Raw genomic sequence first — 16,754 nt, forward strand, 5'->3', positions numbered from 1 at the left:
GAAGAGGCTTGCTAGGCTTTTTATACCCTGTTTAGTCCCACCTCTCTGTTTCCTGTTCCTGTGTAAGAAATGTATTCTGATTGGTTGTCAGACTCCCATGGTGCCATGCAGGGGGCTACTCTCTAGGCTGTTTTGAATCCAGGTATAGATGAGTTCTCAGATGCCATGTGGAGAGTTGAGTAATATCCCTTCCCCCTGCAGCTGCAGTGGGGAAGTCTTTATTATGTAAAGTGGGCTAGCCTGGCCTTCTCAATGGCCTATTGACAAAGTGGGGATGGGCAGGAAGCTACAGGCAACTATTCTGTCCTTTAAAGCATGTTTCTTTCTTTTCACATCCAGAGAAATATTCTGCCTTTTCAATATTTCAATATTTCCTAGGATATTTCATTTTTCTGGGAGAGAGGGCTGGATGATAACTTCCCACAGTTTATTACACATAGCTGGTTTTCCCAGAGTTCAGGATATAAAAAACATACTGCATTGAAAAACTTCCTGTAAGTTATTATAGATATTTGATTATATAAGGGATTAAAACTGATCCAAGCTTTGTGATCAATCTACCTTTTAGTAATAACTAAACCTTTCTCTTTGATAAAGGATAAGAAGTAGAAATGTAAACATTTCTTTTTTTATTGCTCTCCTGTAAAATAAGAATTACTGAGACCAGAGTCCAGGGCTTGGCTTTCTCACAACTCTTAAAAACCAAGTCAAAATAGGCTGCAAGCAGTTTATTCAGGCTCCATTCAAAAAAACTTCTGCTCCAAAGAGGAAGCTGGTTCAAACCTCAAAGAAAAACGTTCTCAGCGGTTGGAATTTTGCATTTTGGCTATTTTTTTATTCTGTTCTGCGTCAATAAAAGTTACCAGGGGAAATAAGATTTTAGTAAATTAGCCTTCTTAAAAAGTTGTCCCATTCTTCACAAGTTGAAACCCAAGGTCCTATCAAAGGAACTTACTGAAAGTTGGTGGTTTTTGAGGAAAAAGCAGGGAAAGAGCTCTAGCAATAAAGACTGGTGCAGTCTGGAGCAAATTCTTGAGCCATGATCCACAGACCAACTAGTTAACCAGAACCTAAATATATCTTTCAAAATCTGGGGAGGAAAAGAAGTCTCACATTCCTCAGTCACAACAGCAGACAAATTCATTTCCTTAAATTTCATGTTTCTTTGAAGGTACATTTATTTGGTACATTTTAATTCCACAAAGTCATCTAGAATCTGAGGTACAGTCCACTTATCCTCTTCTTCTCACCAGCAAATGTGCTGGTGTAAAATGTGCCACACCATTATTCTTTCAGATACTGAACAGTAAAGTATCGATCCAGAAGTTCCTCTGCAGCCATGCCTTTAATGGAAAGGTACATGTTGCAAAGAATGCCACGGCATCATAAATCAAACAGTAACACAAATAAGCTAATAAACTCTTGTGATATAGATAAAGCCAGCTACAGCGTTCAAGATAATTTTATCTCCATATGTAAAGTAAATAATTTATAGTGCAATTTTGATTCTTCAGGGAACAAAGAGCAGAGGTGCCATTCTAAAGAAAGAAAAAGTCAAGGTAAATTCACAAAAAAAACCCATACATTAATATACAATAAAATATCGGAGCATCACAGAAGTGTGCATATACACATATATGGGAGTCTTTGTGCATACAGGTGAAAGACATGGATGAGTGTATACTAACAAGAATCTTTACTCTGTAGTGAGATAGAAATATGGTGCAATTCATCAGAACCTTAAGTGGGCATCTACCAGACATTCTAAGGAAAATATAATCTTCACTCTTTCTAACAATAAGTATGTAATAAGAATTAATTAGGTTATTGTTAATGAGGAGGACATGAAATGATTAATGTCAAAGGAAGAAATGTCAAAAAGGAATAACAATTATCTTATTTATCCAGTCTACTCTCCAACTGCACCTACAATTTGCTCACTTTATTGTAATAAAAAAACCTGGGGGGAAAAAAATTTTGCGCAGAAAAACAAACAAACTGCAGTTAGAATTAATTTCACAAGTTTAAGTTACACATTCCTATGCCACAAGGTGACAATATTTGTTTAACATCAGGTATGAAAAAAGACAAGTTTTTATAAAAAGGAGCTAGGTCAAAACAGCCTCTCATATTTCAGATTCTCTGGTTAGGGCTCAAATAAAAATTGGCAAGAAGGAGATAATAACATACTTGCCATCCTTAGTGTTGAGCAAAACACACTTATACTAATATGATGCTACTGGATCCTGTAAGGCCATCCTGAAATTTATAAGCAGGAGAATTTGTTTTACTTTACATCAATTACAGTTTAATTAACCAACTTAGAATACAAGCCACACTATGTGACTTTCTAGAGAATAAAACTCTATTCCAGCAGTCTGACTGCTGATCTCAATACATTTTTAAAAAAAAATCCCACACAATAATTTCTAAATCCCTGAAAATAGCATGTGCCCAAGCTGTTTCCTCATCTCTCAAAATGTCCCACAGTACTTTTCCCAAAAACAATTCTTGAAATAAACATCAATTTTAAAATATGAAATATATTTAAGACACGTGTCTATAAAAGGAGTTACCTACAAGGTTAGGAAAACAAACAAAAATGTGATTTGAATGTTCCGTAACAACATCAGGACAAAGGAATTAAGCACATTTTCACAGGGGGGAGTGAACAAAACCAAAATGTTTCCCTGAAGTAACATAAATAAGTAGACTGCTGGGTCAACAGTCACTAAAGGAAACTCCTTCTCGTTCCTCATAAGAATGCAATAAAGCAGTTGGGACCCTGGGAACAGAGGATTGGAAAGGAAGGGCTGAGAGCCTACATTCTTTGGAAAAGAACCACAAAGCTACTTCTTGCAGTTTATCTTCCTTCACTGGTCCACTTTCTAATTCTTTACATTCACTGTCTTTCTACGTAAAGGCTGAATCTGACCAGGGAGTGAAAGATGGTTTCTCTAGCTAGTCAGATTCAAAATTGCACCAAAAAGCATGGGGAAGGTTTGATTAAACTCTTGTTTGGTTTTCAGCATGCAATGGCTGTTCCTTCAACAATTTTCCATCACACCTTTTCTTGAGGGGGTGGGGGGGCAAAGTTAGGAAGGGCTGCTGAGTTTTAAAAGTGGAAGGGAAAATGGCTGTGATTGTTCTCTAGAACATGCAGGAGGCAGTGAAATGAAGAAAGAGCTGTGATGAACAAGCACACAGCAAGATCCTTTTTTCCAGTGTTGCTACTCAACCAGAGGCAAGTTCCGTTCCTCAAACGCGCTGAATTTCAAATAGCTTTACATCTGTGTCATACCAGATAGGGGGATCCACATTCCTAAAGAGAAAAAAGATATTCATTCCCTTGTACATAAGATAAACCTCAGGGTGGATCTAAGAAAGCCAGCATGTTTCCAGCACTTTTTTACACATGGAAGCAAGCAAAATCAATAGACCCAGCGATATAGAAAAGGAAGCTATTTAACAGACAGCCATTTCTAATGACATTTTTAGGCTAGGTGAATTCATCAAATTCATTTGTTATCTATAATATGTCTTAGCACTAATGTGGTCTTTAAAAGGTATAATGTCCATCAAAGTAACCAGGCTAGAAAGCAGGAGGCCTATAGTTCTAGTTCCGCCTTAGGCATAAAAGCTAGCTGGGTGACTTTGGGCCAGTCATTCTCTCTCTCAGATCAGCCCACCTCACAGGGTGGTTGTTGTGGGTAAAATGGAGGATATATTCACTTCTTTGAATTATTTGGGAAAATAATAAATATAAGACAAATGTCCTGGATCAGACAAAGCCTATCTTAATCCAGCATTCTGTTCTCACCCTCTCTTCCTTCCCAGGACTAAGGAGATGATTATGTAGCCATTCTTGCATGCCTTCTTCAAGTTTATCTTCATATTCTTCTTCAACAGGGGTGTCAAACTTATGACGTCGTGTTGTCATCACATGACCTATTGTGACTTTTTTTCCCCCTTCACTAAAACAGGGGTGGGATGGCCAGCGTGTGATGTGTTGGGTCCACGGGCCACAAGTTTGATACCACTACTCTACAACATGTAACTAATACTGTAAACATTATCCTCCCATTATCTGAATATCATTTACCCTGGAGTTGATGTTTAAATTAAAAGTGAGCAAAGATACCATACATGATTTTCCAACTAAGGAATCACATCTGATGGTATTCTAAAGTTCAATTTTGTTTTTCAATTTAAATTTTATGCACTGATTTCAACGAATACTACAAAGGTAAATTAAAATGAAAACAAGATGGCAAAACAACCTAAGATTCAGGTTCAAAGGCAACTGAAATAAATTGGGAACAAGTTACATATTAATTGAATAGCACACTTCTGCACTTCAATGTACATCCTCTAATTAAATTCCAGTATGCACTGAGATCATAGCTCAGACGAGAGAGGAATTAACAAGCATATAATTTCTCTTTCAGTTTAAATGCAGCACTTAAATCAGGGGTGGAATTCACTTACTTTCCCTACCAGTTCATAAATGTGAGCATGTGCTTGGCCTTCCGCGCATGTGTTTTGATAACGCACATGGATTGCATTCATGCATGCAGCTTGAAAACGTGCCTAAATAGGATGGCATAATGGCAGGTGGGCGGGATTTCCACTACTGGTTTGGGCGAACCGGTCCAAACTGGCTGAATACCACCTCTGATTTAAATCCAATATTACAGGGCCTAGTTGAAAATGGTTACCCTTTTTAATTTTTAACTGCCTAATAATAACTTTAAAACCTCCTTTTCATAGGTGGTTCACATCTTACAATCAATCTTTTAGTGACAGTTTGAAGCTACAACAGCACTGAAGAAAGTGACTTATGGCCATTTTTCACACTTACAACTGTTGCAACTTATGCTAATGTCTTGGGGTCATGTGACCTTTGGTGACCTTTTTACAGGAAAAGTCAATGGGGGAAATCAGATTCACTTAACAGCTGTATTGCTGACTTCATAACTGCAGTAATTCTCTTAACAACTGTGGCAAGTACACTACACTTGATCTTAGCCAAAAGGCCGAGAAGCGATTGTGGCAAGAAAGGTTGTAAACGGAGGCAACGCTCACTTAACAACTGTCTTGCTTAGCAATGGAAACTTTGGGCTTAACTGTGGTCGTAAATCAAAGACTACTTTTATTTTTTTGTCAAGTGTTCAGATCCTAATTCATTTCAGCACCCAATGCCTCTTACTTTCAGTGAGTAAAAAGAGTTTGGTCACTTTTTACTAAATATCAAATAGTTTATTAAAAAATGAAATGTCACTCCGTATCAGTGGTGGGTTCTGGATCCCGTTCCAACAAGTATGGTTGGAACAGGCCCGGTGGCGTCCACATGGATGCGTGCAGCTTGCATACATGTGTGCGCAGCGCACGCATGCTTTGTACTTGCCAGTGATTCCTCCGCAAGCCTCCGCGACGCTCCAGCTACTCGGTGGAGTGGCGGGCAGGAGCTGCACACACCATGCACGTGCACAGAAGCGCCAAAGGCTTTAAAGGACAGGTAAGGAGCTCAGGTGGGCGGGTGGGCCCTCCGGAGCACCGTACTGGAACGGTACCCGGTGCTCGGGGCACCGCCTGCAATCCACCACTGCTCCGTATGTACAACAAGGACCCTTGAGAATCAACAGAGTTTGAAGAAAGAGTAATATATGCTGTGTATTATATAAATCAGCAAAACAAAAGTAATGCAAATTCCATTCAGTGAATTATCCTTCTAGGTGATACTGTAAGGGTATTCTGTGATTCTAACCACTGAATTTAAAGACCAAGCTAAACCTCAGGCTAATACGTCTGACTCAAAAAAAATGTTCCCATTCAGCATGCTAATGATAAGTAGAAGGAAATTGGGTAGCAGCCTGCTAGCTTACCTCAGATATATAACTCCCCACATATAAGTGCGGAACCACATAGCGGTACCAGAATTAGCCTGGTATTTCCGGATCAGGATGGGATGAGGGACAGGCAGGAGCCCCACCAATGTGCCATGTTGCAAGAATTTCAGAATCTCGGATTCATCTGTAAGGCCCCTGCAGACAGTGAGGACACATTTATCTTTACAATGCACTGCATCCCCTCTAGTGCAAACTACAGACAATTGGACATACAGCTTTATGGAAACATAGAAAATTGACATCAGAACAAGACCTAGTGAGCCATCGAGTCTGCCCTTTGAGGTTATTTTACTTAATTTTTGATGGATGTGTTCTTATTTTTGCTTAATATTTATATTATATGATATTATACAGTAAAATACATTATAATTGTCAGACCTGGAAGCCATCTTTTACATTTGGGGCACATTTTCCACTGTAGGAAAATGGGAGAGAGATTATATGGAGTATGGGTGATATATAGTCAAAATAACATTCTTTTCTCAGAAAGTCAAGGTCATCTTGCGATGAGGTGACTGGGAGGCATCTTCAGTTTTGGATGGTGCCTGTTTGGGCCATGTGATGGACATGGGGGTGCTGGGCAGGGACCTGGACTTTCATTTGGGTGGGGAAAACCTGGAAACTTTCAGATTCAGGTTTTCCCAGATGTGCCAATATGACAACTCTAATAAAATGGAACTTTGAGAAAACTCAGTCTTTGGACACTTCTTTCATTGGGGGTGTTACTTGAAACCCTGACAATCGTTTATGAACTTAGATTAGATTAAGGCTGTCCAAGTTGCAGACTTCAGATTCTCCAACCAGCCATAGATTAGATCCTTCCATAACAAAAACAAAAGGGTGATTATGAGAAATCACAAATATTCTCCAGCATTCTCAGGAAATCTTACCAAATGTTATCCATAAATATTCACTCATTCTCTCTCCTGAACACTCAAAAATATTTGGGAGTCTTTGGTGCTTTTAGAGAACACCAATCACAAGGAGAACTTAGGACTCACAGTTCAACCCTGAGCTACATACTGTATATATTGTCTTCTATTCATACAAGAACATTAGTTTGATTTAGCAACAAACTGTTTATCATTCTATATCACAGTGGGGATGTCAAACTACATTTATTCATGAAAATGCATCAGAGGATCACTGCTGTCTAGATCACAGGCACAGGAAAGGATATTCCAACCTATTAAATGAAGCAAGGCTCCAATTCAATTAGGATGTGATATTTTTTTAATGTTGCAATCGTTCCAACTTCTGACTATTTCCAAAGAAACAAAACAGCTTCCCCTTTCCAACTCACACACCCACGAAACAAGAGCCACCATGGCGCAGTGGTTAGAGTGCAGTATTTCAGGTTACTTCTGCTGACTGTTGGCTGCCTGAAATTTGGCAGATCGAATCTCACCAGGCTCAAGGTTGACTCAGCCTTCCAAGGTAGGTAAAATGAGGACCCAAATTGTTGGGGGCAATAGGTTGACTCTGTAAATCGCTTTGACAGGGCTGTAAAGCACTGTGAAGTGGTATATAAATCTAAGTAGTATTGCTATTGCTATGCATATATTCAGATTCCAAGCCTTCTGGAAATGTTATGTCTGTTGTTTCCTTCCATGAACAATTTTGTTTTTCAGAATATTTACTAGTAGCCAAGGCAAAATAAACTTTTCCTATTTATTACTAAGGTAACAGAGATGTGCCCATTAGAAAATCAATTAAATATATAGTTTTAAAAACCAAGGGGTCCATATAGCTCTTCTTTATTAACTCATTTGTTTTGGTGATATGATATGATCTCCTTGGTTAAGGAATATTGAACTGTTGCATTATGTGTAACAAGGGTCACCATCAGTCTATTTTATCATTAAGTGTGTTTTACGCTTATCTCATTTAAAACGTTATTTTAATCATCACCATGCTCAAATGGTAAATGACTTTCATTAGAACCTGAATAGGAGGAGTCTTTTTATGCCTCTCACTGGCATGCAATATCATCAACCACAATATTCTTTTGGACCACCTGCAAAGACATGAAGCACCCTTTAAGGGTGATTTCACTCCTTGAGTGGGCACCTCTAACCAACAGTCGTTAAGGGAAAAATAGTTGAGTATATAGATGATCCAATAGGGCTCAGGGCCTTTCCTCCATGCCATTTCACTAACACACATATACACACATCAGAGGTGGGTTCCTGCCAGTTCTAACAAATCTACAGTGCCATTTAGAACCAGTTCCAGCTCCCTCCCCCCGCCCGTCTGCATATCATCAAGATGAAGAGCAAGAGGAATTCTGGGAGTTGAAGTCCACAAGTCTTAAAGCTGTCAAGTTTGAACACCCCTGGGGGTTTTTTTCTAAAGGGTTAGGGATGCGAGGGTCCTGTAACTTGACTGCTTTAAGACTTGCATGCTTCAAATGCCAGAATTTCTGAGCCAACATTTTGGTTGCTAAGCAAAAGCGTTGTTAAGTGTGTTTCACCACATTTTACAAGTTGGCCACGCCCACCCAGTCACATGGCCGGTAAGCCATGCCAAAAAGCAGGCCACACCTACAGAAGAGGTTCTAAAAAAATTTGAAACCCACCACTGACAGACATGCATACAATATATAGTATATAGCGTATAGCGTATAATGAATAGCATATAATAACGGGGTATAACAGTCAGCAGTTGGTTTGGGATGAGGTACCATGTTAATAATATTCAACTGTATGATGCCTTCCAAGCTTTGGCAGCAATGTTACAGAGATCTGGATGTTGTTTAGAGCAAAATGTGTTCAAATTAACTACTAGCAAAGTAGATACACCATTATATACATTTGGCCTGCCCAGAAACAATGTTTCCAGTGATAGTATGACTTGGAAGTTTATACAATAATACAATAGCAGAGCTGGAAGGGATCTTGGAGGTCTTCTAGCCCAACCCCCTGCCTAGGCAGGAAACCCTATACCATTTCAGACAAATGGCTATCCAACATCTTCTTAAAGACTTCCAATGTTGGGGCATTCACAACTTCTCAACGTTTGAATCCTGCTAAAAGAGGAAATGGTGGCCCCGTTGCCAAGCTTAGGAAGGAGCACCAGTTCCAAAGAATAATCAGACCCCAACAATAAATACTCATCCACTCATCACTGCATTCCTTAGCTGATGCAATGTGCTCTCTACGAGATCCTTTGAAAATACGTTTCAGTCTGTACAGGATAGAGTAGCCTGTACTGCAGAATGCTGATAGGTGACTCAACATTGCAGTATTTCTACTCTTGGACCACTACACTGGTTACTGGCAACCTTCCAGGTCTAATGTAAAGTGCTATAAAATCCTTTGCAGTATAACTCTGAATTGTTTCTGCCCACTCTGTGAGATCATCCAAAGGGGTCCTGCTCCAAGATCCACACTATCCAGAAATAAAGGAAGCTGTGGATCAGAAGCTATGTTAATCTATAATTTTAAAGACCCTTCCTACAGGTATATGCCTGGCCCTATTCCATTCCCAATAGGATTTATATGCACTGAAATGTGATTTTAAAATACTAAGAGTAACTAATTGAAAATACTGAGAACCAGAGTAATGTAGTAGTTAAGATGCTGGCCTAAGAGCAGGGAGATCCAAGTTCTAGGACTTCATAGGACACAGAACTGGCTGAAAGATTTCAGATCAGTCACTCTTTCTAAGGCCTAGCCTGGAAAGAATCAGCCACCCATGTTGATTATGGCCCTCAATCTTCAACAAAGAGGACTTGATCTTACAGTGGATTGTTTGAGGTTGAGGAAGAGCACCAGGAGGAATGATTCTAAGTTGTTCTTTTAATTTTTTCATTTCATTTGTTTTGCCTAATACTCTTATTGTTGGCATTTGTCACTGGATGTTTTATTTTGAATATTGTTAATGAATAAAAAAAGAAGTACAAAGACATCCTATGTAAAATCTTTGACTTGACTTTGTTAGTCATTAATGCTTCATTAAGGTAAAGGTTCGCCCAGAAATGCATGCTAGTTGTTTCCGACTCTAGGGGGCGGTGCTCAGTGGTGGGTTGCCAATTTTTTTACTACCGGTTCGGGCGCACTCCTGTGCAACGCTTCTGCACATGCACAGAAGCGTCTGGCCACAGCCTCCTGCCGCCGCTACTACCAGTTCACCCAATCCGGGCCGACCAGCAGCAACCCACCTATGGCGGTGCTCATCTCCGTTTCTAAGCCAAAGAGCCACAGCTGTCTGAAGATGTCTCCGTGGTAATGTGGCTTGCATGACTCAATGCCAAAGGCACAGGAAGCACTGTTACCTACCACCAAAGTGGTCCCTATTTTTCTACTTGCATTTTTTAATGTGCTTTCGAACTGCTAGATTGGCAGAAGCTGGGACAAGTAACAGGATCTCACTCTGTTATGCAGTGCTAGGGATTTGAACCGCTGAACTGCTGATCTTTCTGATCGACAAGCTCAGCATCTTAGCCACTGAGCCACTGAGCCACTGCATCCCTTAATGCTGCACTGAAGTACCATAAAGTTGCAGGGCCAGAATTTGGTAGCAAAACATCCAATTTTTAACTTAGTGGCAGCGGCCAAACATTCTGTTGCTATCAGATTGAGAGTCTGGAAGATACTCTAACATGAGAAAGGTTAATACATTTGTTCTCTGGAAAGCATGCTATCTAATGGTCAGAAACAGTTATTCATCAAATAGCAATAGTTGAATGGTGCAAGGGCCAAGATCTTAAGTAGGTGCTGCCATCCAGTGGTCAGAAGCAGCAATGAACCAAATATTCTGTCTAAAAGGTTTAAACGTTTCCTCTGTCCAGTAGTGACCAACTCAAGATAACAGTGCTCATCTCTGATTCTTAGCCTAGGGAGCCTGCATTGTTTGAGAGATGTTTCCATCATCATGTAGCCAGCATGAAAATGTGGAACGCTGTTACCTTCCCTACTCACATTTGTATGCTTTTGAACTGCTAGGTTGGCAAGCTGGGGCAAGTAACGGGAGATCACTCTGTCGCACAGTGTTCAGGTCTCGAACCTAGGCTGTTGCCTTTCAAGCTGACAAGCTCAGCATCTTAACCGCTGAGCTATCCCACCCTTATCCTGTCCTACAGTAGGCCATAATTTCACTAGGAAAGTGAAGGAGCCAAGAATCAAGATTCTAGATGGCATCTGTGGTGTATGTTCCCACTGATGTATTTCCAAAGAGGGACCGTAGGAGTTGAATTAATCTCTAAGCCTTTGTAGTTCTGCAACTGCCATTTTTATAGATCCCAGAAATTTGGGCATTCTTTGACAATCCTCCAAGACAGGAAAGACTTGCAGGACAGTTTGTATAGTTTGTCTGGTGTTATCTAAGATGTATAAAGATGTGTCAAATGTATGCAGGAAGTGTAAAAATAAAGAAGGGTGGGCATGTGATAAAGCAAAAAAAATGGACTAGGATTCATATTTCAATACAGAACATTCTGAAACTGGAGATAAAAGGAAACCAGAACTTTTCCTCTTGGGTCTAATGGAAAAAGAACTGGAGAAAAACATTGGAACTTTGTTACTACATATGTTGATAGCATTAAGACTATTTATTGTATGCACAAAAATGGAAGGATACTTTGATTCCTACCATGGAAGAATGATAGAAAGTTGCAGAAGTTGATGGAGTTGGTTGAAGTTGATGAAGTTGCAGAAGTTGATGGAGTTGGCTGAAATGGCAAAACTGACTAACGATTAAAGAAAAGAACGTGAGTGCTTTTGTTTCCACATGGAAATGGCTTCTGAACTTCATGCTTGATGTGGAAAAGAATGAAACTTTGACTTTGGGTTTTACAGATTAGATTGATAGATCGTTATAGAAATGACTTATTCATACTATTATGGAAAAGCAAAAAGCTGTGATCTGTTGTTAAAGCCTAGTTCTACTGTAACAGAGAGAGTCGGAAGTCAATGCTTCTTTTTCTTTCTTTTTCCCCTATCTTTCCTCACTTCCCCCCCCCCTTTCCTCACCCTCATTGCTCTTCTATTTGCTTTTGCATTTTATAATACTTTAGAACTTTAAAAAAATGGAAGATTAAAAAAAGGAAAGACTTGCAGGACAACTATGGTTGAGATATACAGGTCATACTAGGCAAGTAGAAGATGAGATTCCTAGTGCAATCTCAGTTTCTATGGAAGATCATGATTAGCTAATGAAACCTTTAGGACAAGCTTCAGCTTCAAACCAAGAAATAATTTCCTCATTGTTGCTCTCATTAATCTGATAGCGTAGTGCACCTAGTCTTCATATGTATGAAAGTTGTTCCTTTTCCCACAGAAAAGCTGAGGGAAAAAAGTTTGGTGGAATAAAGAAATAATGAAGTAGAAAAATATTAGGCTGCATATGGTTAAAAAGTGTGATGTAATGTGTACTTGCCGCAGCAACAGCAAGGGAGAATTTTGTCCACTGGGAGTGTTCCCAGGAAGAGACGAAGATCAAAAGATGGAGAGATTCCAAGCTGAAGTGGGAAACAATTCAGGATAGCCACACCCTAGAATTTTTCAGGATATAGCTAGTAGCGTAGAAAGTTATAGCTTTCTATAGCTGGCAAGATTCTGTCTATTATTTTATTTTATTTAGCTTGTCAAACATGTAAAAGATAACAGGTATAAGTATAACCATAAATATGAACATGAGGAAATGGGTACGAATAAATGGAGACAATAGGACAGGGATGGTAGGCACACTGGTGCGCTTAAGCATGCCCCTTACAGACCTTTAGGAATGGGGTGAGGTCAATAGTAGACAGTCTTAGGTTAAAGTTATGGGGGTTTGGGGATGTAACAACAGAGTCAGGTAGTGCATTCCATGCATTGACCACTCTGTTGCTGAAGTCGTATTTTCTGCAATCGAGTTTGGAGTTTGAGTTTGTATCTATCGTTTGCTCGTGTATTATAGTGGTTGAAGCTGAAGTAGTCATTCACGGGTAGGACAGTGTAGCAGATAATTTTGTGTACTACACTTAGGTCAGAGCATAGATGGCGTAGTTCTAGGTTCCCCAAGCCCTGGCAGCATCCTCATAGATACACGCAACGCACGTATGCGTCTTACCACTTCTGCGACACTCCGCGATGCTCCAGCTGCTCCATGGAGCATCACACAGGCGCTATATGCGCCATGCACGTGTGCGGCAGCGCAGAAGCTTTAAAACACAGGTAAGGAGCTCGGGCGGGCGGGTGGGTCCTCCAGAGCAATGTACTAGAACGGTATCCGGTGCTCCGGGCTGGCTCCGGTATACCCGTACCGGGGCGTACCTCCTGCAACCCACCCCTGGAATGGACTCAGTTGGACTTCATTGTGTCATTTCTGGACTTTGGGTTGATAAGAAGAGAGAGATGGCTCTGTTTGAAATGAAGAAAGGTAATGGAAGTGGGTTGAATTAAAGGTCTTGGTTATCTGAGCTCCACTTTCCTGAATCAGCAGAGAGATTAGTCTGTTATCTGAATGCCTCCTCATACTAAAATGGAAACAATATTGTTAAACATACTATTTAAAAATAAAACCATGATGTTTTGGGGACTACTGCTTGAACACCCAAATTGTACTTATGCATATGCAGACAGCCATAAGGATAAAGATCATAAAGAACATCAACTAATGTTAGGATCATATGCATGACCTATGATCCAAAGCCCTGAGTGTCTTAATTGGTAGGATTTAGGTAACAGTATGTTAACTTGCAAGGTAGATACAGATTAGATATCACAGCTTCCTTTGAATAGCATAAGTGTCTTTGAAGTTCAAATTGGGTTTTGGTTTTGCTTGTAGTTACATGTCAAAATGTATCCAAACTAACCAGCACTATAGTTAGAAATAGAATGTAATACTGCATGGAGGACGGGTGCAACAAAGGCTAGTAACACAATCTGTATTTTTTCTATTTTACCAAAAAGCATTATGTGAAAGCCTCAATTGACCAAAGCCATGATGGGTAGCATGTATGGCATATCCAGTGGTGTCTATGGCCTATGAAAATCACAACTTGAAAGAACAGAGTGAATCATAAAGAGCACAAAGTGGAGGAAAAAATGGAACGATATAATAGATTTGAAAGAATGTGGCCTGATACTGTGGTGTGGAATTGATGAATATATGCAAGCAAGTGAAGGTACAGCTTTAATAATGAAAGAACTAAATATTACATACTTACCTGAAAGTATGAATAACTATAGGAAAATATCAAAGTATAAGTCAATAATTGGTGATAATTGCATGTTACACTCCAGTTTAATGGTGACAATGGGACAACTGGAGATTTAGTTTGGGGAACAATTTTGCAACCTTCTCAGTAAATTAGACCTAAAGGAAAAATATTCTGTTAAGTGAGAGAAAATGGTGAGAGAAAAAGGTGAATGGGCCATTAAAAAAAAGCATTAAAAAATAAGAAAAGGATATTCATGTTTTATGTACATGGTTTAAGCATAAGTCTTCTAATATTTGTATGCGGCAAAGGAAAATAGAAACCAAAAAGTGTGATGTATCCTATGAAAGACTGAGGGAATTAGTGAAGAATGTAAAGGTAAGGAGAAGTTTTGAATGTGGAACCATCTAGTTTTGGGATTAGGCTCCCAGAAAGGGAAGGGAAGCACGCTGACTATTGTGAGAGATGAGTATTTATCAAAAAAGGTAAAAATGGCTCCTTATAACAGCATGGTTCTCTCCACTTTAGGGAAATGGACACACATAAATATAAATAGAATACAGGGAATGGAGTACTTAAAATCTGTGGAATAAAACAGGATATGATAGGATCAAGTTTGACTTTATCAGGAAGATAAATGCATTACAAAAATTAGTGACTGTAGAAACAATATTCATTAAGGCTGGTCAAATGCAGAGTGAATGAGGATCAAGGTGCAAACAAACATGAAGAAAAAAATAAATGGATGGTGAGAAAGGAAGGAAAGGTCAAGAGAGTCATGTATAGACAGATCTGAGATCTGCCAAAAGAGCAATATGAAACATTTAGAGAACAAAAGACAATGTATGTAGCAGTATGTACATAAAATGGAAGCAAGTACAATTTCTAAGGCTGGATAGGTATGGAGATGTATAGTGAACGGTATTAGTGTAAACCATTTCCTTTTATTTTTCTTATGCATTTAATGTCTTTTACTGGTGAGTTCTTACTCCTTTTATATGCTCTGCATAAAGTAGCTTATTATTATTAAAGGAGATAAATTCCTTGTGCGTCCAATCACATTTGGCTAATAAAGAATGTTTTGTTCTATTCTATTCTATTCTACCTACGCTACACTACTCTACTCTACACTTTCTTATCCCAAAATAGAAAGCTGTGATTGCTTTGTCCTTATGCATGATCCAATCAACCCAATTCCACAATAATAGTCTTTGTTTATTTTATCTGTAGAAATGTGAAAAGAGGATAAGACTAATTTTATTACAGGAATTATGTTTAGTACTCAATAAGAAAATTCATACCACCTTACAATTCCCACTCATCACCACCACCACCCCGATAGCTCTATCTACAAGATTTGTGGCACTTACTTGTCAATACAAATCTTCTCTACCTGGGGAACCAGGACCTGCAATAGCCTCATGATTGTCTGCAGGGGCAATTTTGATTTCCAAGACACCACCTGCAAAGGAAAAAGATAGCAGTGAAGAGCTAAGAGTTTGAGCCAACTCAGCAAATCAATACCTGACAGGAAGGCTTTTATTCAGATGAAAAAAATGCATCCAAATCTGTCTCTGTTCACATAAAGCAGCACTTAGAATTATATATGTTAGGAATATAATCTAACGGTTGGGTTGGCAATATATAAATCATGTAACAATGCTATACCTGTTTCTTTAAATCATACTGTAAAATGTGATTGGTTGCTGTTTCCTCAATCGGCCATAAGAGGGAGACAGAATGACTGTTAGCTCTCTGTTTGTTAGATGCTGGGTTGATCTGATTTGAGTGTTTTGGAAACTGGCTGTTAGAAAGTGCTGTGAGCTATTGTAAGTTTTGCAACTGCTAGCAAACTTTGAGTACTGGACTGTTTCTATGATTATGGACTATGTTATTTGGATTATCCCTTAACTGAAAGACATTGATGACTGACTGTCTTATCCGTGTATGACTTGGACTTGGTGTCAGAAGTGGGATAACTCACGGCACTTTCTAACAGCCAGCTTCCAAAAACACTCAGATCAGATCAGCCCAGCATCTAAAAAACAGAGAGCTAACAGTCATTTTGGCTCCCTCTTCTGGCCAATTGAGGAAACAGCAACCAATCACATTTTACAGTATGATTTAAAGAAACAGGTATAGCATTGTTACATGATTTATATATTGCCAACCCAACCGTTAGATTATATTCCTAACAATATACCACTTAGACTTCATAGTGCGTTGCAGCCAGTAATGGTATCCTATTATCTTCACTACCTGTTCGTGTTACCTGAGCTTTGGAAGATGAAGAAAAGAGATAGAGAATGACCATCTAGTGACTATGATATGTTAAAACAGGGGTGTCAAGCTCAGGTCGTCACGTCGGTGGCACATGATGATCGGGACTTGTTTCCCCTTCGCTAAACTGGGCATGGGCATGGTCAGGCCATGAGGTGGGAGTTTGACAGCCCTGATCTAGAGAGCAAAAATTCAGTGCTTTTCTTTGAGATAAAAAAAACCCCTATATAGGTGTAGTAGCATAACCTTCTGATTATTCCTAACATTGGGGGAGGAAAGACTTTAGCGAAAGTAATCTCTTATTCCAGGAGATGTTCCACTAATGGGTTCCCTGCCATGGGGGGAGGGGGGAGGCTAGCTCATTAATATACCCAGGCTTTTTATGAGCGCTTCATTTTTTACGGGAAACCTCTACCTCAGAG

General features: G+C 39.4%; 1 protein-coding gene and 1 pseudogene across 1 annotated transcript in view; both read right to left on the minus strand.

Annotated features, from left to right (window-relative positions):
• Positions 1–1,927: 1,927 nt before the first annotated feature.
• HID1 (HID1 domain containing) overlaps positions 1,928–16,754 on the minus strand; it is a 68,928-nt gene continuing 54,101 nt past the window's right edge. Inside the window, exons 17-19 of the mRNA XM_032210836.1 lie at positions 15,423–15,514; positions 5,886–6,044; positions 1,928–3,322 (exon numbers count right to left, since the gene is read on the minus strand). Of these exons, the coding sequence (XP_032066727.1) occupies positions 3,259–3,322; positions 5,886–6,044; positions 15,423–15,514 (315 nt within the window). The 3' untranslated portion in view covers positions 1,928–3,258. The remainder of the gene's footprint in view (positions 3,323–5,885; positions 6,045–15,422; positions 15,515–16,754) is intronic.
• LOC116505095 lies at positions 4,894–5,048 on the minus strand (annotated as a pseudogene).

This window comes from Thamnophis elegans, chromosome 2 (genome assembly GCF_009769535.1).
Source record: "Thamnophis elegans isolate rThaEle1 chromosome 2, rThaEle1.pri, whole genome shotgun sequence".
In the NCBI taxonomy this organism is placed as follows: Eukaryota; Metazoa; Chordata; class Lepidosauria; order Squamata; family Colubridae; genus Thamnophis; species Thamnophis elegans.